At 41.8% G+C, this 21,363-nt stretch overlaps 2 protein-coding genes across 4 annotated transcripts in view; both read left to right on the top strand.

Moving 5' to 3' along the window:
- Positions 1-1,328, top strand: part of pyroxd1 (pyridine nucleotide-disulphide oxidoreductase domain 1) — a 5,769-nt gene extending 4,441 nt beyond the window's left edge. For all 3 annotated transcript variants that reach the window (XM_031865564.1, XM_031865563.1, XM_031865562.1), the window contains exons 11-13: positions 51-188; positions 375-464; positions 963-1,328. In XM_031865564.1, the coding sequence (XP_031721424.1) occupies positions 51-188; positions 375-464; positions 963-1,121 (387 nt within the window). In that variant the 3' untranslated portion in view covers positions 1,122-1,328. The remainder of the gene's footprint in view (positions 1-50; positions 189-374; positions 465-962) is intronic.
- Positions 1,329-3,708: 2,380 nt separating this feature from the next.
- On the top strand, positions 3,709-17,084 carry etnk1 (ethanolamine kinase 1). The gene is made up of 8 exons (XM_031865787.1): positions 3,709-4,001; positions 5,467-5,726; positions 6,288-6,428; positions 8,693-8,835; positions 13,345-13,428; positions 13,535-13,695; positions 14,259-14,332; positions 14,575-17,084. The coding sequence occupies exons 1-8, from the start codon at positions 3,855-3,857 to the stop codon at positions 14,645-14,647; spliced, it is 1,083 nt and encodes a 360-aa protein (XP_031721647.1). The 5' UTR covers positions 3,709-3,854; the 3' UTR covers positions 14,648-17,084.
- Positions 17,085-21,363: the final 4,279 nt, after the last annotated feature.

The following is a 21,363-nucleotide window of genomic DNA, read 5'->3' as shown; positions in this document are numbered from 1 at the left end:
GTGTGTGTGTGTGTGTGTGTGTGTGTGTGTGTGTGTGTGTGTGTGTGCAGATGCGTTTGTGGACGCAGGCCCGTCAGATGGGCTGGTACGCCGGCCGCTGCATGGCGGCACACGTCTTGTCTGAACCAATAGAATTAGACTTCTGCTTCGAACTCTTCTCACACATCACCAAATTCTTCAACTACAAGGTGCATGACTTTTTTACTGCGGGGGGGGGGGGATCTGTTTAAATAATAACAAAAATATTAATCATCTACTGTGCAAATTATAATTGGTTACTTTCAAGACCCTTCAAGGTCATTTTAGTGTCTCTACCTCTTGGCTCAGTCACACGGTGCATTTACACAACTTCCTGTCTGCTGGTCATTCCACAGGTGGTCCTGCTGGGGAAGTTTAATGGGCAGGGGCTGGGGCCCGACCACGAGCTGCTGTTACGCTGTACCAAAGGCCAGGAGTATGTCAAGGTGATACTGACGAGAAAGTCCACGCACCCACGCTCTCGTGTGTTAGTGTACCCAGTGTTATTTAACAACCAAAAATGCTTCACTTACATCAAAAAGGGATTTACTTTAGGACATAAATGAATGCCTGTTATGTAAGCAGTACCAAAATCACATGTTGGTGATGTCATACCTCTCTCTCTCTCTCTCTTTCTCTCCCATTTCTACCCTGTGCTCTGTCTAATAAAGGTGAAAATGCCCCTAAAATAATCTTAAGAATCACAAGTTGCTTGGATGCTGTTAGACATTCTTGTAGTAGCCAGTGGCATCTGGAAAATGTCCCGCTTGAATTTTTGTAGCTGTGTGAAAGAAACCACTGTTTTTCTGTGGGTATGATTCAATGCTGCTAATATGAGCCGGAAGCAAAACCCTGATCAGCTGGTTATTTGTTGAACTTGTAAAGGGACATCATGAAGTCCAGCATCCGATCTCACACGATTTACCCCTGTGTGTCTGTTCCAGGTCGTTCTCAGTGGAGGTAGGATGGTGGGAGCAGTGCTAATCGGGGAAACAGACCTGGAAGAGACGTTTGAGAACCTGATCCTCAACCAGATGGATCTGACCCCGTACGGAGAGGAGCTGCTCAACCCCAACATTGATATCGAGGACTACTTTGACTGAGCATGAGGGGTTTGATTCAGCAACATGTTTGGGCCTGACGAATGTCTAAAGGGCATGAGAAGGAAATGTGCATTCTGTCATTTCCATTTTTTTAATTGGCAATGAGAAGAAGCTGTCTGATGAAGTAGCAATTGTCTTGGTTCTTATCAACACACTTGTAAATTAATGAATATATTTTTCCTTTAAAATAAATTATTTTCAAAACACCATAACTAGCACTTGAGTGATGTGACTAGAAAAGCCTTTTTCATTTAGTCGTAACATGAATGCAAATCCATCTCTTATATATCTGAGTTGCAGGTAAGAGACACTGACACTTTTTTACCCAGAATAATGGGATACGTTCAGCAATACAGGAAGGTAAAGAAAGATAATCCTTTTGTTGCCATGTTGTCTTAGCGATCCGTGATCAAATTTCAACCTAAATAGCAACCACGGCTCCTCCTGTGCCTCAGCAGGCGTTATAACAATAGCCATTATCAGGCTTGCATGGTGCCGTCTATTGTTTCTTGGATATGTTGCTCTTGGAGATGATGCTATTTGTAAACCTCCTGAAACTCCACTTTTAATAGGAAAAGAAACATTAGAAGTAACATGGAAACCACACGGACAATTTAGATTACCAAAAAGAAGTCAAACACTCATTTCCACTTGTGAGTTTTCCTGTAGTTTTGTGTTTTTTACTGTAGATGTGTTTTTTTTGGGGTCAGTGGTTCACCAACAGGTACCTGCCCACATTGATTTAGCTGCTACCATTGGTTGATAAAGGTTATCAAGGCAACATTGTTCGAAACAAGTAAATATCAATGTGTGTATAAGGCAACAATAGTAGCTTACTAGTGAGGGGCAAATGGGGCGTGTTCCAGTTATTTTCCCTACTTTACAACTTTGGAAATAAGTCTCCAAAAGAAGAGACCGTCGTCAACATAAGGACAATAAAAAGCACTGCTTTCCCTATAGAGCTACTGATAAGGTGCAAGATGACACCCTCCAATTAGCTCAACTGGAGCTGCCAAGTGGAAATGACCGACTGATTGCACTGGACAGCCAAGTGTGCTCACCTGTGTGAGTGGAGAGCAGGGCATTGTTTACAAGGTGAGTCAACACTGCCCATGGTGACACATGCATCAAAAAAGAAAAAAGAGGGCAGTAAATTGGTGCAATGTGATCCTTAATATTTTACACAGTACGTTACCAGGTGACAAGGCAGATCTAGCATGAATTTGATGTGTTGAGGAACATTTTCTTTCATGTCCATATCTGTGGCTGGTTCAGATTAGTTTTATTCACTGCGCAGCAGAGACAGAAGTTCACAAATAGTTCTGAAGAACTCAACTCACAAGTCTGTAGTGGATTTGCATGGGCCCAATGCAGGTATGTTGTACAGAGCAAAAGGTGATTTGATACATTGGGGTGTGACCTCTTACAGGGCTGGCCGGGGCTCTCTTCACACGACACCAAAAGGTTTCACTCCCAGAGGTTTGTTAATGCTGTAAAATTGTTTCAGGGGTTACTGTCAAAGATATCACTTTTTTTTTTCTACAGATGCCAGCATGGAACAGATATTACATGGTCAAACTGGCTTATGGTCAAGATGGAAAAACACCAGGGGTGTCGCCATTGATATAAAGTATATTTAGATTTATATTTTAGAGGGACTGAACCTCTGCTATGGGACCTCAGACTTTAAAAATAAATAGGTTGCATATTGGTTGTGCAAGTTGCAATGGCCCTAAATCCTTGTTGCAAATAAAATAATATTGGTGTTAATTGTTCATGACATGCAGTAACTCTATCTCCTTTAATAATTAATATACATGAAGAAGATATAGACAGCAGACTCAACATACAGTGGACATAATGATGAGACCACACAAACTGCTTGATTTCTCTCCTTGACAGCTTATTACTTATTCTGTCTGTCATTCAGTTCATATCTATAAAATAAAAAGATTAGGTTTTTGTTGTGCAATGTCATGAGGGATAAGGCAATTGGGTATAGCTTTAAGGCAGCTGGTTAGTGTGAGTCCAACAACCACTAAAAGAAACAGAAGCACAGACGTTTCCACGTTCTCGTGTTTCCATTACACCTAACGCACCAGGATGGGGGTGTTCATGAGACTCGAAAGCCGGATTACTTTGAGTTAAAGTGGGCTAACACTCTCTGAGTCAGACAACAGGCCTGCCCATCTCTGACATTTAAAACGCTCGGACTTGACACAAAGCTCATTTCATTCAAGTGGATTGCGGATGTGACGTCAGAAGCATAGTGCGTTACATGTGTACGCTTGTATGTATCCACCAAGGATGAGATAATTGAATCGCCATAGAAACGTTTGAGTCATATGTTTGATTTGTAACACTTTTTATGTACAGTATACGTTTGTAACGTCACTTGTATATGTCTAATACGTTTTTATACGTTGTTGTCTTCGAGTTACATTCACATTAGTTTGTATATTTCCGTATTTAATTATTAAGCTCCGCCGGCGGTGCACGCTGACGAATTGAACAGGCGCTTCTCGTGAGTCATTCGACTACCAGCATGCATCGGGGGAAGGTTTTTTTCTGGTGGGTGGGATTTTTCAAGAGGCGTTGCCGACTACGTACTAACGCTCCTCCAGGATTATATATCTGCGCTCGTCACGTATTTTCATACATTGCGCATTTAGGCCCTGCGAACAGCACGCGAATCGTCAGAGTCTAAGATATTCCAAGAAATAAAGATTTAGCATGGCCAACTACATTCATGTACCCGACGAGGCTCCCGCTGTGCCCAAAATAGACGTGACAGTTGACGAAAGCGACTACAGATCCGGTGCATTGAAGCTGATCAAGGAGCTGAGACCGAATTGGAAGCCATCCGAGGTCAAACTGAAGGTGCTTTTTATTATGTTTTTTAAATCTTTAATCTGCTTGGTATGACATCCCCCCCTTTGCGTGTATATATCATTGTCTATCTTTAGAGTATAAGTCGTTTACAATTGCAAAGACCGGTGTAAGCTAGCAGCGTGGTCTCACGACAAAACCCAAGTTAGCTAAAACCAACGGTAATTTATTCCAGTAGCAAATAACACACGTACCAGCTAATCTAATGACACGCAGAGCAGCTAATCTAATGACACGCAGAGCAGATAATCTAATGACACGCAGAGCAGCCCAAATGCTACATCTATTTCACTATAAAATATCTGTTGCCATCCTCAGACAGATGGTAACGTTAGACAATGCCTTCGCTTTATTGCAGCTACTAAGGTACTGCGGTAGTTCCTCCGCTAATGGGTTGCCTTTGCAAATAGCATCTGCGTCACTTCAGATCCAACATGGGGAGCTTCTCCCTGCTTCTAGTCGCAGATTATAAAACCGTACCTGCACGTTTTGACTACCTACGCATTTTAAATATGGCACGAATTAGCATTTTATTTTTGCCTGCAGGTGGTTATACAGATAGAGAGGTGTGCGTCGCAGTTTCAGTCACGATTGTCATCATGCAACATCATGCAAACTGTGTCAACCTATTGACACAGTTTCTGTAAATGTACGAGGCTGAGACGCTACTCTGTACTCTGACTACATCGTCTGTTCTCGTTAACTTCAGGAAGAGACGTGTATAACAAATGGAGCATGCCTACGAACTACATTTTATTGACTATATGTAATCTTCTAAGTGTCCTCTGATCTGCTAAAGTCAAATCAATTCAAAATATAGCAGCAAACGGAACAGTACATTCTGTTATTCTAGAGAAGCATGCTGATACATGAGCTCGACATTAAATCCTCTGCGTACAGTACCCCCACAAAGCCAGTTATTTTAGTTTTCCAGTAACAGCCTCTGGGGGTGTGGCTCCTTTTTGGTAAACACAGTGAGGGTTGGAGATGGTCACATGCTCCGCCACACTTGCCTATATTCATCAATGAGAGAGCAAAGTGGCAACTCAGCAAATGCCTGCCATAGCTTCCTCATGCCAAATCAAATTCCTGACCTGTTTTTCTCAGTCTACGCCTAATGGAGTGAACAATAAGGGCTGGTATGTTGACGCCCCCCCCCCCCGGCCGAAAAAAAGTCCCCAGCTTCCCAGCAGATACAGTCCAGCTTAAATCAACCCAGACAGGCCTTAATCTTTCAATGCTACATTCATTCCTCGTCTCTGTTTTTGTGTGGCTTGCCAGATTCCTCTCAGAACTTGTGTAATGCTCCAAACAATGTAGGTTTTCATAGTACTTATATGGTTTAGTGCAAGGACGGTCCCACTGGCGTCCAGCTAGGTTTCTGAAGTACAGGATAAATTGTGACTTCTTGACCGATTCACCTGTTCTCCACCCTTTCGTCTTTTTGTCCCTGCAGTTCTTCACAGACGGGATCACCAATAAGCTGCTGGGTTGCTACGTGGGTGCAGTCGTACAGGATGTGGTCCTGGTCCGTATTTATGGCAACAAAACAGAATTGTTGGTTGACCGGGAAAATGAAGTGAAAAGTTTCCGAGTACTACATGCAAACCGCTGTGCCCCACACCTATACTGCACCTTCAACAATGGCCTTTGCTATGAATTTCTGCAAGGAACGGCCCTGGAGCCTGAGGACATTCGCAGCCAACCTGTGTTCAGGTAAAACTACTTTTCCTTTTTATGCAAAGGGTGTCTTGTGAACTGTTCCTGCCACCCCGAGGCTAACTGTGGAGGCTTGACAGACAGACAGATGCACACGCACTCATACATATTGACACAACTACATAAACAGGATCCTTCACAATCCTTGAGATACACCCTAAGGAACTACCGCTGTAGCAACTTGTAGAATTGAGAAAATTCAACGAAAATCAGTCATGCCCAGTTCCTTAACGGTTTCTGCCCCTGAAATGTAACCTCAGCCGAGGAGAATCTTTCATCAACTGCAACTTGGTGGAAGTGACTGGTGTACACTGATATTATATTAATAAGATTAAAACTAAACAATAAAATGTTCATCTCTTTCATAGTTTTACCAACATAGTTGCTCAAGTAACTCTTGTATCTGGGTTGAAAACCAAAGCTAACGTTAAGCTTGAACATTTAAAAAGAATGGAAATGCTAAAAGGCGTTTGATGGACAGAAGACACGTGGAAGACAACCTTTTTAAAATATATTATTTAAAAACAAATCCATCATTTTTTCTTTTCTACCTTGCAGTCTCATTGCCAAGCAGCTGGCCAAGTACCATGCCATCCATGCCCACAATGGCTGGGTGCCCCAGTCTGACATGTGGATGAAGATGGGCAAGTACTTTGCTCTCATCCCCAAGTGCTTCAAGGACCCAGAGCGAAACACCAGGTGAGGCCATGTAGATCTGCCAGATCCTTAGACTCCTGATCACCTGTCAGACTTTTACCTCTGGCCCTATAAATTCAGTCTGTTCGCACAGGCTGAGTTGCAAAATGTTATATACATCAGACCGGCAATACCTCATCCAGAGTAGGCTCTCATCACCACGCCCCCTTTTACAGGGAAAACAATAGCACGGTGACGGCATAAGTCAAGGAAGATGAAATGCGTCTCAAAGCTGTTATGTAGGGGGTTAACTGAGGCCTTTCCACTGAGATTTGAGGCTCATATGAGACGTGAATATTCACTGTCAGTGGGGTAAATGGCGGATTTTTTTAACGAACAATACTTTGCCAAATGATAGTGACTCTTAAAATATGTATAGATGCCTGGAAAATCAATATCTCGCCACTTTAATATCAACTTTCATTTATTAAGGTATCACAGATGGTCAGGTCACAAAACAATCATTAAACATCTCGATAAAACAAACGTTTCTTTGACAAGAAAGACATTAAATCAAAATCAAACATGTCAAAATTACAATCCAAAGATGTCAACTTGCATCGATATCCACAGGGTCTTTGGTTTTCTCTCCAAAAGGGGCGTGGCCTCAACGTTTTGCAAAGTGCCGGTATGTGCCAGTCTGATGTATAAGACAATTGTACGGTTCAGGACTCGCCAAACAGCTTATCTGCAGGTTTTATGTAAGCTATATTTAGACAAAAAGAAATGCATCATAATACTTAGACTTAAATTCACCACTATTTTAAAAATCCTAATTATTGAAACAAAGCAAGAACAAACCTTTGAAAAGCAGTATACTCATTAAACATGTACATTATTATAAAGTATAATGTCATTTGGAGGATATTTAATTTACCCTACATTTAAATGGATATGAAGTACAAAAAATAAGCCCTTTAATAAATAGATTTGAAGAACATAAGGCATAAATATGTGATTTTAAGACCTTTTTAAAGAAGGCTGAATCGTCAGAAGAAGAAAAGCCTCTAATCACATTGTTTGGAAACATTTGGCTTTGCCTCATGTATATGTCTGTCCACGTGGAACTATGACTTCATACGTCTCTTATCAGTGAGTCATTAATGATCCAAACAACCCCTTGTGCAATGGCACAACAAGAGGTCCTGCTGACATGTAGATGTCTCACATCTGAGGTTAATAGAATAAAATTCTCCAAATGACAAACGGGAAAGAGCAGCACCCTGAAAACATGAGAAATGGTGAATTGTCCTTTTCACGCTCCTGGCATCACTCAACACGTAGCCCGTGTTGTAGACTGACACTAAACAAACCGTGTAATTCTATCTTCATCTAAATATGTATCTACATAAGTTTCCCTGTATTCCTGGTGTGTCGGTACCAACGAAAAAACAACGCGGGTTGTGCTACGCAGGCAAATTGAGTAATGACAATTTGGCCATTTTTGCACTGCTGGATCTTGATTTATTTGAACATTAAGTTTGCAATAATAACAAGCTTTCGTTTATGGTGACACCCAAAGTGAATCCAAAACAAACTCTAAATTTCCTTGGAGGCCAGCCAGGCCACCAACACACAAACACTGCCAGAGAAATGCTGAGACTCATGAAAGACCGCGACGCCCGCAGCATCTTTGGGGTTTAGCTATGTTGAAGGCAAAAACAAGTAACTGGGTGAAGTGCTTAGCACATGGCTCATGACCACAAGAAGTTAAGTTTGCTCTTTCAATTATGTGTTGCATAATGTTTGTTTATTGTCAGCTCGTCTGATTGTGTTTGGTGCGACTAAATGTTAGCACTGCATACTCTGACACATAAATAAATGACCTAAATCAAACCAAGCAACCAGAGAAGAGCAACTTGCTGCTATCAGTATTACGTGTATCAGTTATGGTGTCGCGACTAATAATAAAACCTAATTTTATTGGCAGGAAATGCAGCTGTAAACGAGCTGTAGTGAGGGCTTAAGTTGAGTCACAACATCTTTTATTCTGGTAGTCAAATTGGGAGGATGTCGGTTCTTATTCTGTTAATGGAGCTTATTATTTACAGAAATGTTCCCCGTTTGCTCAAGTTAAGTTTTTGTGAGACACAGCTGTTATGCAAAATGTATTAAGTTTTACATAAAGAGCGTCCATACACAGATCATGTGTTGTTGTTTTTTTAAGATAGCAATTAATCTCTTTTCCCTCCACTTTTCTCATTTTCTGTTCCTATTTAATACTTTTCAATATACGGCATTGACCCTCTTTGCCTCTGCCCCTCCAGGTTGACTATGGAGGTACCAAGCCCTCTCTGCCTCCGAAAGGAACTGGTGTGGCTCCAGCAGAGCCTGTCTGTGCTGGGCTCCCCAGTTGTTCTCTGCCACAACGACCTTCTCTGCAAAAACATAATTTATAATGAGGAGGCAGGTGAGTATTAACTGCAGAAGTGTAGTCATAGACGTTACTGTGTGACTGAATCGTGTGTTGTAGTGTGAACTGCATTGGTCTCTGCGCTCAGGTAGGATGGCAATAACTGCACTTCCTCAACCCTAGTCACATGCTTCACTCATTGCCGGTGTTTGCATTGGGCTGCAGGCAAAGAGTTAGAACGGCCGGAGAAGACAGACCTGTTCTTTGGGCGCTCAGCTCTGAGATGGAATCCTCATTTGAAATAGGAGAAACACAACGCAGATTAAAGCCGCGTGTTGATTGATGCGGATTGGAGGGTGGGGGGGCAGAAAAATGTGTATCTGCCGCCAATAGATTTGCCAAATTTGCATTAAATCTGTCACAAATTATATTTAGTCTTCCGGATTTCAATTTCCCTTACCTTTTTTTTTTTTTTTTAAAGGTAAAGTCGTTTCTAATATGGATTTCTGTCTTCTTTCCAAAATTTTGTCTGATCTGTCGTTCTAATTCTGTGCTGAAAACTTAGAACGTAAACCACTGTTATCAGCGTGAACAAACAATGCCATTACATCATACCACATACCAAGTCTTAGTTCTATTGACAGCACATGTTTTTGGTGCTATAGCAATGCTATTTTGATGGTATGAAGGTCAAGCAGCCTATCCTCAGCCTGCTTTTGCACTGAGCGACTTTGTTTATTCTGGTCAATGAGACTGTACGAGTCAGTGAAACTGTTCTTATCATTGTCTTTGTAGCAGAGGAATTTTGGGATAAACTGGTCAGGACAAATGAGAGAGGGTGGGAAAGAAGAGATGTATGCGGGAGGTGGGGTGGGGGTGATAAAGAGCTGTCAGCCCCCTCGTCGGTTTGCGGCGAGGGGCGGGGCCCTTCTCACAGCTCCTTGTGTCTAGCCTTTCTCCCCTAGGAATGACAGCCGAGGCTGTGGCTGCCCTGCGCCGCCCTGCCCCTGGGGAGGCAATGGAGAGAGACAAACCCTCACGCACAGTCGGCTTTGAGGGCCCTCGCGTAGTCTGCCCACTGCTCGGGTTAATCGGGATGAGTTCATGGCAGCAGTAGGAGCCCTGTACCTACCTATTACCCTCCATTGCTACTCGCTCACCAGTTTTCCCTCTTGACAGTATTGAGGCTACTTACGATGCTGGTTATCACACAAATGTTTTTTTTTTTATGGTTTGCACTTGCTTTGAGTCACTCTGAGCACCAGCCAAATGCCTAAAGTGTAAAGCTACTTTCCGTTACTCCTCCTTACTGCGCAATTTCCATTCCACAGCACCAATAATGATAAGTAGGCAAGTATATGTCTGGCGATGTTCTGTATTTTTCTTATTGTCAACAAGTCCCATCTGAAAAAACAAACCAACATTGAATTGACCAGACTAATAAGTATTCCCCGTGTAAACCCTATTTATAGCGTGTTGTCCCTGGTGATAGAGCTCCATTGTTGTCCAGGAGATTAAAAATCACAGTGAGCCACACTGTTTGACTGGGTGACATTATAAATACACACAATGTAGTTTATTTTTGAGTCAGTACCACATAACCCATACCAAATACTCAATAAATCCACTGTTTGTTTAATATTTGCAAATAACAATGCGTAGCTGTTTTTTAGTGAACTGCTAAGCCTTTTTTTTTTTTTTCAGATGAAAGTGTTCATTTGTGAGCCCATTATTAGTGATTCGTCTTCAGAAGGGATGAATGGGCTTCGGGCTGAGAGCCACAGGCTGGCGGAGTTGGAAAGTATAGAGAGACAGACTACCACATTGTTGGTTTTGGTCTTTTAATGGGATTTGTTGACATAAACATTAATATAGAAATCATCTGCTGTATCCGTTGAAGCTGAAACACGCCTCTGCAAAAATGTGGGGGAACCCCTTTGCCTCAGCACATCAAACAGAGATTCTGGTTAACCGTAGCTCACAGAAGTAGACGTGCACGCCTGCAGAATCTTATTTGAATCTGTGGTTTTGCATTTCAAATAAATGCTGACTTATCCAGTTTCACTGGGATTGGACCAAAACTCAGCACAGAACCCCCTTAAAGGGAATATTCGCCATCTTCTATGTGTCCAATCAGTGTTAAATGGTAATGCCAATATTAAGTTCATGAATAGCGTAGGTCAATTGCGCAGACATTTGAAAGGCGGTGCACAACATCCATGCATATTTGCAGAATCATGTTTCAGGCTTCAAGTCAGGCTGAGGTCCTCTTCTGTTTGGAGGTATTACTGATTAATACGAGCAAGGAATTTCCCCGATACGTCTCACTAAACACAACTAGACCACACCTACAGATGACGAGCACAATGGAACGTACACCACAGTAGAGTCCAGGGAATCAAGCAATCATTTATACACCTCTAATCTTACCGTGGCAGGTCAAGCAGTCTAAACCGTCGTCGTAAACTCAGTCTACCGCCTACGGCCTTTTTCTTGAGTAGGCATGAAAAGAGTTCAGCTCCCACGCTGCTTCCTGTCACTTCACAGCTGTAGTTGCTGACTTGTAACCACTTGTCTGCCAAACGCGACTGCAGAGAAGCCGCCACTTCCTTTATTGATAAAACCATAAACTGAAGTGGTGAACACTTTCTTTTTCTCCGTTTTCCAAAGACAGTTTCAAAACCACTCTCACCAAGTGCTCTGTTACTTTTCCCTCGTCTTTTTGTCTCTCTTTACTGTGTCTCTGTCTCCAACGCAGGCTGCTGTAGTTTCCCTGCCCCTCTCACTTTACTCCGCTATTTTTAAAGAACAAGAAATCCGCACACATTTTACTGGGTCCCATGGGCCACAAAATCTGCAAAAAATCTGCGTCAGAGGTGTCGCGCTTTTGGGTTCACAGCGGACCTATGGGAAGGGAGCATTGGAGGGGAGTGTTGTGAGAAGGGGAAGTGAGGTTGCATGTGTGAGGAGGGGGGGCAAGAAAAGAAAAGGGAGTTTGGCTGCAGGGCCTGATGTTTTTCGACACTGCGTGGGTGTGAGAATGGATAAAAAGACAAATATGTCAGTGTGAGAGTGAGCATGTGTGGAAGATGTGTTTGCCCCAACCTTTTCATCTGCTGCACAGGGGGGGCTATAGCCACTGCCTGGAGGTGTTCAGTTGTGTCCCGCTAGGACCTACACGTCAGCTGGTAACCCACCTCAAAGTGACTTTCTCTGTAGTCCAGCACCACCTCAAAAACTAATGTTCATATGTTAAGCCAAAGAAATTTAGCCAAACCAAAACGTTCAAGAGTGGACACATTTGATTTAACGTACTGTTCTTTTAAAGTAACATGTATTGGTTAATATCTATGTTTGTGTAAACAACCGGGCTTGTAAAAAGTAAGGGTTTGTATTTTGAGATCAGCCGCCGCCATTTTGAGATCAGTCCTTCCCTTTTTTTGTTCACCAGCCTACAAATGCAATCAGCAACGCATCGTTTGATCCTTCCTCTCCATGCACGGACATCGGATTTAAACGTTCTTCAGACGTCGATGCCAATAATTCATTCCCAGCTTTTGAGCTGTTAGTCTAGAATTCGTGACGGTGGATTGACTTCAAGATGTAAAGGATCCTCATAAACCCCACCAGACTATGAAATATGTTTTGAGATCGCTCTTGAAGAGAACTCCAGTTTAGTGACGAGTACACTGTCTGCTGTACGTCAAAGTTCTGAGAGGCAACGTATCAAACCGCGTGTTGCTGTACGTTTGCTTTGGCAGCTCACTGTACTGTTCTACGGACCACTTAAATGTCTCTTTGTATTTCACTATCTTCCTCCCTTTGTCCCTCTGCCATCTCTGCCCGTTTTCCTTCGTCTGCCTCAAAACATAACTTTGACTTGGCCATTTCCCCTTTTTATTCTGTGCATGTATCCAAAACAAACAATCCTTTGAAAAGCCAGATGCACTCCCTTTTTTCTTTTCTTTTTTTTCTCCTCCTAGAGTTTTGTATGCGTTCCATGTGTTGCGTTCCATGTGTTGCATCACACATTTTCATCTCTACTAATGTATCCCGGCTGCCTATTTTGCGGTCTTGTGGGGGGGGGGAAACCGCCGATAAGTCGGTTAGTAGCACTAATCTGTTTACTACGATGTCATTGTAAGATCGACTGCTCAACCTCCTTTCCTGCGATTGCTTCACGAAAGCTTTTATTTTCAATACAGTTGTTGACTTCCATAAATCTTATGATTGTATTTATCCTAATACAGCATGATAGTGCATGTGTAGAAGTCAATAGTTTATTTTAAGAAGTATATCTCTTTAAGTTTAAATGTGTCTTCTTAATTCCCTTTATTACATTACCTGTGCTGAAGTCTCCCTCTACGGTCTACTTTCCTCAAAATGCAAGCTCTTACTCCTTGCCCCACAATCGGCAAACTAGCCAGCCACACCAGTCAGACAGGAAGAGAGTTACAGTATGAAATGAAAATCCTTGACATTTTGAGTTATCAAAGGGAAAACACATAATCATTTTGTGCCTGCTTCCCGTGTCTCTTCTCTAAACAAACCTCGTTCTCTCTGCAGGCAACGTAAAGTTCATTGACTACGAGTACGCTGGGTACAATTACCAAGCCTACGACATTGGGAACCATTTCAACGAGTTTGCCGGTGAGTGTGACTTTGCTCTGCTCGATATATCTATAAACAGACGCGTGTATGAAAATGGTCGCATGAGTGTTAAGCCTGTGTGTGTGTGTGTTGCATGTGTTTGCAGGCCTGAATGAGGTGGATTATAGTCACTACCCTCAGCGGGCCTTTCAGCTGCAGTGGCTCCGCTCCTACCTGGAGGCCTATAAGGAGCACAAAGGCCAAAGCGATGAAGTGACGGACGCAGAGGTGGAGATTCTTTACGTCCAAGTCAACCGATTTGCCCTGGTGAGCATTGGTATTGCACACATGAACCCCAGTGGATTACAGTAGAGCATATCTGCACATGGCCGTCCTTAGACGGCAGATGGTAGGTAGTCGTCGGAGTGCTTTTAGGCCTATATTCTTTGCATGGTTATTTCTGCTTATCTTGTTCCGGGCCTGTTGCCAGGTGTTGGGTCAGCTAACCCCGAATTACAGTGTGATGTGGGTTAAACAGCGCGCTGCTCTGAATGTGAGAGATGGATGTGTGTGATGTGCCCGCTGATGCGACCGTCGTATGGGAGGCACTCGTAAAGACGCCGTGTAACCCCTCTGAGGCTCAGCGCTCTGCCCTGAGCCTCGCTCTGCCTCGTTTCATGTCGAGAGGAAAAGAGGGCAGTGTGTGGAGGATGGGCAAGGCGACCAATTGTGTTTCTGTGTCAGCTGTTTGTTGTTGTTGCCATAGGGCTTCTGCTGGCTTTGTACATGCTTGAGTGTGCCGTGTTTGGTAATTAGATTTGACATTTACTTTTAGACTGAGTATAATCCTCTTTGTCTCTTCTGTTTTGTTTTTTTCTTCCTGCGTGAAGGCATCTCACTTCTTCTGGGGTCTCTGGGCTCTGATTCAGGCCAAGGTCTCCACCATCGACTTTGACTTCTTGGGGTATGTAGCCATCTTGAAATGCATATAAATAATAAAGCATACTTTATCAACAGCTATCTCACTTTGCTCTGCCAAGCAGATTTCAGTTAGTTAGTCACATGTTCAAGAACAAAATGTGAAGCGTTCAGATTATCATTTGTGCCAGAACAGTCTGATATTTCTGCTCTGCTTTCTGCCTAGCTAATATGTCAAGTACATTTTTATCTTATCGCTGACGCTGCCCTCCTCTCTCTCTGTCTCAGATATGCAGTCCTGCGCTTCAACCAGTACTTCAAGATGAAACTGGAGGTGGCTGCGCTGAACTTACCCGAATAATAGCCCCCCGCCCCCTCATCTTCTCTTCTTTTTGCTCTTCCTCCCTTCCACTCTTCTCTGAGGCTCACATGATGAATGCAGAGCGCCCTGTAGGGGTCTTGTGTAGGGAAGAGCCAGATTCAGAGTCTGTCCTGCTTTGTGCCTACAGGTCCCCTCTACATGTCCATATCTCTATAGATTAAATGGACCACAAGTTTATCCATCCTCTGCCGTCACAGCTTTTGTTAACCAGTAGCCCAGGTCATTTGTAATGTGGGCGAAGTGTGAGGCAGAGACTCGAGACCTCCTATAATGTGAAACCAACATGGCTGAATTTAGTTTTGGCTGTTTCAACTATCCTAATATCAATTAGATATTAACACTATATCAGCGTATTGTATCTGCCAGCTGCTTTTCTTGTAGCTCAAATCGCTACGAATAAGATGAAGGAATGTCGCTTTAATCGTAACCAACACGTAGTAACCGCCTACGGGACTGACAGGTGGCCCAAACACTAATCTCATTGCCTGGAGAAACCTTCATATGCGCTTTCATGGGGGGGGGAACCCTCGAGGGCCCCAGCCCAGCTCAGCTACAACCAAATTTCTGATACGAGAGCAATACAGAGCCTGCTTTGTTTGCTGCAGATGAAAGGAGGAAAAAAAGAAAAGAAATGCCAACATGGAAAGACCAGTGCTGTCCCTTACTCCTATGTGAGATGAGCCAAATTACAACAAAAGAAAACTCGTGGTCTGCCTTGTGACTTGTTTTCGCCCTTATTTTCCTCAGCATACTGTGCATTGGTGGTGCGCCAGATAAAGCGGTCATCCTGTGTAGTTTGGTCAGGGCTTCATTGTTTTGACTTTCTGGACTCAAAAGTACAAATATCCAGTTTGAGGAGAGCATCTTGTTTACGTCCAACTTCAAGCCCTCGAGTTAAATAGTCGAGTTAAAAGTCGAGTTAAATCAGTGAGCGGTCTTTTGACTCGAGGGGGGTTTTCACTGTAATGTACTGTAATGTTTCATTTTTGGTTCCGCTTTTCTTTTGTCTTAAACTAAACCGGGGACAAGCCTGCATCGCACTGTAATTTGAACATTCCATGTTCATAACGCCAGATAAGAAATTTGGTTGTAGTTTCAAATGGTAAGTTGGCTTTGTCGGGGACTTAATTCACTGTGACATCGACTGTAAGACATGCTGTTCTAAAAGAGACCAAACCGTTTAATCGTCTGCTCCGTCAGGGAACGTTTGGGAATCATCTTTAATGTTACAAAACAGTGCTGTTAAGTCCTAATAAAGTCAAGACATTTTTTATACACTTGTAGACCAGTTTTCACTTGCGTGTGTGTGATTTTGGCCTTGCTGGCTGTCTGATTGCTGAGCCACTGTTGGCATTCGTCCTATTAGGTGCACATTGTTGAAGTTTTGGTGAAGAAGAATGTAGAGTAGGTTTGGTTACCGCACATCTGTGTTAAGTTAAAAACAATGTAATGAATGTCAGCAGTTGGTGGGACCTGGGGAGCAAGAGCGCCATCTGTTGGAGAGAAAAGTAATGGTAGCTGTCAGTAGCTGTTCTCCATGTTAAGTGTTAGTGTTTTTTAAATGTGCTTTAGGAGTCCCTTTTAAAAAAACTGAAACAAGTTCATCTCTTAGGTTACTTTAAAAGGCCTACACCAAAGTGCTGACATCCGTTCTGTGCTTGTACATAACGCACACTGTATCATTTTCCATGTAGCAAAAATAGAATTAGAGTTACAGTTGTATAGACTTTTTATACTTTATATGAGGCTGAGGTCTTTTGAGAGTGTGGATGTTTGCTGATGGAACAGCATTTGACCCCCTGGACAAATATCGCATCCTTTTAAGAAAACAAGTTAAAATGTGTGAAACGGTTTCTTATTCACTCCAAAAAAACCAGTCTGCAGACCATGCATGTTTGCCCAGGTGCTCTCTGCTGGTTTGCAAAGCTCTGTGAAGAGGCCATTACTGACGAGACCGGATTGTCCGTGTTCTCACGAGTCTGCCAGTGTGCCTGTGAAAGCTCTTGTTTTGTACATGCAGGTTTGATGTTTTGACGGTTATGGCCTACGACTTCACTCCTGTCTTTAATTTAGTCTTTGCTTGTCTTTCATTCTGGTGACTTCAGATGGATGAATTAATGAGTTTAATTGCGTCGGGCCTAATATGAATTTGAAATGTACATTGGCTTCTTGCATATGTGAAAGTCTTCCATAAAAGCGTATTTGACAGTTTTGATAAGTTACCGGTTTGACTTATATTTGAGGAGCATGTTAAAGGTCTTTGTAGGATTGTTTTCTGTTGGCTGTCTGATTTGTACTCTACCATGTCAGACTGCATTTACATACATTTGACTACCACATAATCAAAATTGTATTGCTGAAATATTTCCTATGTGCTCTATTTCCTGATAGGGGCCTCCACTACTATTTAACATTGTATAGAACAAAATGCTCATTAATTTCGTTGGACACTTTAGCATATGTTTATATGTACAGTAAGCACATGTAATAATATCTTTGCTTGTTATCAAATGTGAATGAATGTACATAGGTGAAGTTCTTTTATTTTCTAAAAGTTGGATTAAAGTGAATAGTTGCCAGGGCTAAGAGGAGAAATAAAAAAAATAAAAAATACATTTTCAATACTGTAAACATGCTTTGAAAAATAAAGTCTATTTACCCGTATGTGTCTTCTCTTCATCCTTCATTTACTAAATCAAATATGGGTAGTTACTTTTTTTTATTTTTAGCTGAGGGGCAATTTTAAATCAGACGGTTTGTTACACAGAACCATGTTAGAAGCAGTCATTGGAAACTGTTTGGAAAAGGGCAGGCACTTTAAAAAAACCAAACATGTTGGGTAATTGTAAATCAAACGCTTCCCGCAGCAAGTAGAGAAATTAGAGCAAATGTCTCTTCCATCAAGAAAACCCTTCAGTGCCATTCTTTGCTCTTCTTCCAATGAAGAAATGCTCTCCAGTTCTAATATGACTGATGCTATAGCAGCAGCTATGCTAACCTCTTTAGGAGCATCTGTGTGTTGTCTTCCATGCCATTAGCTCCTCACAGGACTCAGATTGGTCTGTGCGCTGGCTTATGTTGTGGAAATTTATCATGTGGTTCTTTGAGTTATAACTTGTATTGCTTAAACCTGCATATATAAGCAGACGAGGTCAACCAGACTCATTTAAAACCTAATAATAAATGATGTCATATTGAAGGTATTTTAGCATTTCTGGCTTGCTGTAGTGTCATGATCTCACCACCTAACCCTCTTCTCACGAAAATACACCACCAAGGCTGGGAACCTGGCCTTGGTGGAGGCATCGGCAGACAGGACATCTGAGAAGGGAGGGCAGAGAGACGAGATAATGTGCATATATACTCTGTTTTAACTATTCATTGTTGGACCTCCGAACCATCTGTGGGGAAAGAGCTCTATCAATTCAACTGAATTATTATTAGTGTCTGTTCAATGAATAGGTTTTTGTATTTAAGAGTTTTCTCATCGATTATTTCTCACCTTGAGGTTAGAAAGATTATTTTCCACCACAGCTTACACAACTGCAAAGTATTTTTTGGGTGTGCAAGGCGGTAGCTAACCGCAGCCCTAAAAACAATGTTTCGACATGCTATACTATGACATATTTATTTTTATCGACATGCTATACTATGACTTATTTTTATCGACATGCTATACTCTGACTTATTTTTATTGACATGCTATACTATGACGTTTATTTTTATCGACATGCTATACTCTGACTTTATTACATTTGCCGACATGCTATACTATGACTTATTTATTACTTTTATCGAGATGATATATTTCAGAAAAAAAATCATAGTATAGTATGTTGAAAAAAGTCATATATTATTTCTTAAAAAATAAATAATGTCAAGACAATTAAGCTGGCTGCTAAGAAAAGCATTTTATTTTTCCACAAACAAATGAAAGAATACTAAAGGTAGGTATCAGTTGTCAGTCCCAAAGTGCATGTATGGATGTGTGTGGCAGTGTGTAGCAATAAACAGAATACAAACCCAAAAGAACAGCGTCTCCTTTTCCCAGAGAGTGAAGCTGCCAAATGAAGAAGGCCTTTAGGGGAAAGCCACACCGGCACAGGTGTGTCTCATTCAGCTGATGACTCTCCAATCAGCACCTGCAACAGACAACCAAAAGACACAGGGGCACCTAGTGTATGGGAGGTGGAGGGTCGTCACAGCATGTCAAAAACAAAAGTCGTAGTTTATATCACACTAAATAATAATTTATTATGGCATACTATACTACAACATGTTTAATGACAGAATACTAAACTTCAGCTCTTTTGCAGCACAATCCTTGTCTCCTCCAGGCCCAGGTCCAAGTCCCTTTGTTCATTCAGCAGCCTGGACAGAAAACAGAGACATTTGCACCAACATTTACAAAACATAGAAAGTCTCTCTTACTATAATACCAGACCCTGGTTCACTACTTTTTAAACATATTGGATATTGGATCAGTGCAAGCAACAAAATGACAGTTGAAAATATTTGATGGCATCAGAACGTTGCTATAAGTTGCTTTGTATCTTGAGAGATCCTGGCATCTACAATCCTCCCATCAGAACCAGCAGGCCGAGGACTGAAAGCATACATGTGGAAGATGGAAGATGTATTTTTGTTGAAAATGTATCCAAAAGATGACCACAAGATGGCAGCACATCCTACAGAAAGAAATGTGTATATGTACAGGCCACTAAACCTGGCAGAAAGCTCACCCACAGGATGCAAAAAATAATCCCTTTCAACATTTGGGATATTAATGCTTATTAACATATTTCTATATTTAAAATAAAGGCAGCTCATTAATATATGCCTTATATTGAACCTCTCTCTTCAAAACAAATAGGAAAAATACAGAATTTACTGAGGAAATCATCGCATTGAATTAGGCTTAAATTGCTTTGCGACATTGAGCCCTGGGCCAGTTTTCCTTTGTGGAGGGCCAAATTTGGTTACACAGCCTGGATGTAAGAAATACGTCTAAATAAAGGCAAGATGGAATGAATTCAAAAAGTGACTGGTGAGCTCTCGGGAGCTCAAGCCTGATGTCATCAAGATATTATTTGTTCGGTCTATTAGCCTGTGAAAACTACTGTAAAATGCAACAGATAGTGTAATGCGTTAGCTGCAAAAGTGCTGTAAGTAAATAAGGAGTGCATACACGGGCTTTAGTATTAGTACACATGTTTACAGTTTGCCATCCCAAGGGTTAAATTAGAAACTCAGTCATGCCTCACCCCCCAAAACCAAACAAGTAATTTCTTACTATTCTCTGGAAGCAAATCAGGCCTGCCTTTCGTCTCCCTAATGTGAGCACTGTCTTATACAGTCCAACAATTACAACAGTGCATTATCCAACTCGCTGACTGTAATTCAATTAACTTCCTCCCCCCCCCCGGCTTCATCCACCCGGATAATACACACATTAATTAACAGCAGAATCCAATATCGGCTGTTCTGCGCCTCCACTTATTTTCATTTCCCATAAAAAGGTCATAGCAGCCACTTCCAAGTGAAGACAATTGGTGTAAGTGTGTAGCAATGGATTACACTTGTATATCACCAGAGCTCAGAGAGTGTGGTGTGTGTGTGTGTGTGTGTGTGTGCATGTGCGTGACGGGAAGCTGGGAAGTAAGCCTGTTGGTAGTCAGCGGCTGAGGCCTGCAGAGAAGTGCTGACACAGCTGTGATGCACATCCATCACAGTTGTCATTTCACCAAACTCATAAGGCAAAGTCCCTGTGGAGCGGGATTTTAGCAACAAACATTTCAGGCAGGCAGAACAATCTCATTGGTCTCATTTCTCTGCAGGCAGAATAATCTCTTCGGCTGAGTTAAACCTCAGCGGAGAGTCTGATTTCTTTTCCCAACATCTCTTTGGGTTTAAAAATATAATTACAGTGAAACCAGTAAACAGTGGCAAGGCACTGTTCCTTGTTACAAGTGAAAAACAAGGGAACCTTATTAAAATGTTTATGCTATGGGTCATGTATAAATAATTTGCCAATATATCATACAGGATTTTAAATTCTCAAATAGCAATATTGGTCTCAAAAATCCTGTTTGGGTCAATGCAGATTCATACGTTCAAATATTATAGATATATTGGCTAAAGATGACTTGAAATACTTTAGTTGGTAAATGTAATGGTAGCTTTACCGTGATAATTAAAGCCAAATGCCAAAATAATAATTGCTTGAGATTCAATGAATGGACTGCAGTTAACAGATAAACATTACTTTTTTCCCCTGACCTTAAAATGAACGCGGATTTGTGGCCTCCAAAATCCAAACCTCAACTAATAATGAAATTGTGTTCAAGCAGCTCTGCCTCCAATAATTTAATTATTACAAAAACTCTTGTTGCAATTCATTCTATTCATGGAATCGGTGCAGAATATTAGATTTCCCCGGCTTAACGCTTAAGTTGAGCTTTTCTGGTAAATGTATGGTTATAGAAATGTGTTGTTAGTGGCGGCTCGATGATACTGTATTGCACCGCAACTATAAAAAAGCTCAAGTTGTATTAACAGGGCCGAGTCTAAGGGGTGGCCAGCGGGGCCCTTGCCACGTGTGACCTCGAATTGGACCATTTTATATCAAAGCAGGATTTCCTCTCACATGATGTCGGATCAAAAAAAAAAGGTCTGTGTCTCACCTTGGCTGTCCC

Source organism: Anarrhichthys ocellatus, unplaced genomic scaffold (genome assembly GCF_004355925.1).
Source record: "Anarrhichthys ocellatus isolate YVR2014 unplaced genomic scaffold, GSC_Weel_1.0 scaffold33, whole genome shotgun sequence".
Taxonomy (NCBI): domain Eukaryota; kingdom Metazoa; phylum Chordata; class Actinopteri; order Perciformes; family Anarhichadidae; genus Anarrhichthys; species Anarrhichthys ocellatus.
The sequence above is the reverse complement of the archived record's forward strand: the minus strand, read 5'-3'. Positions and strand labels throughout refer to the sequence as shown.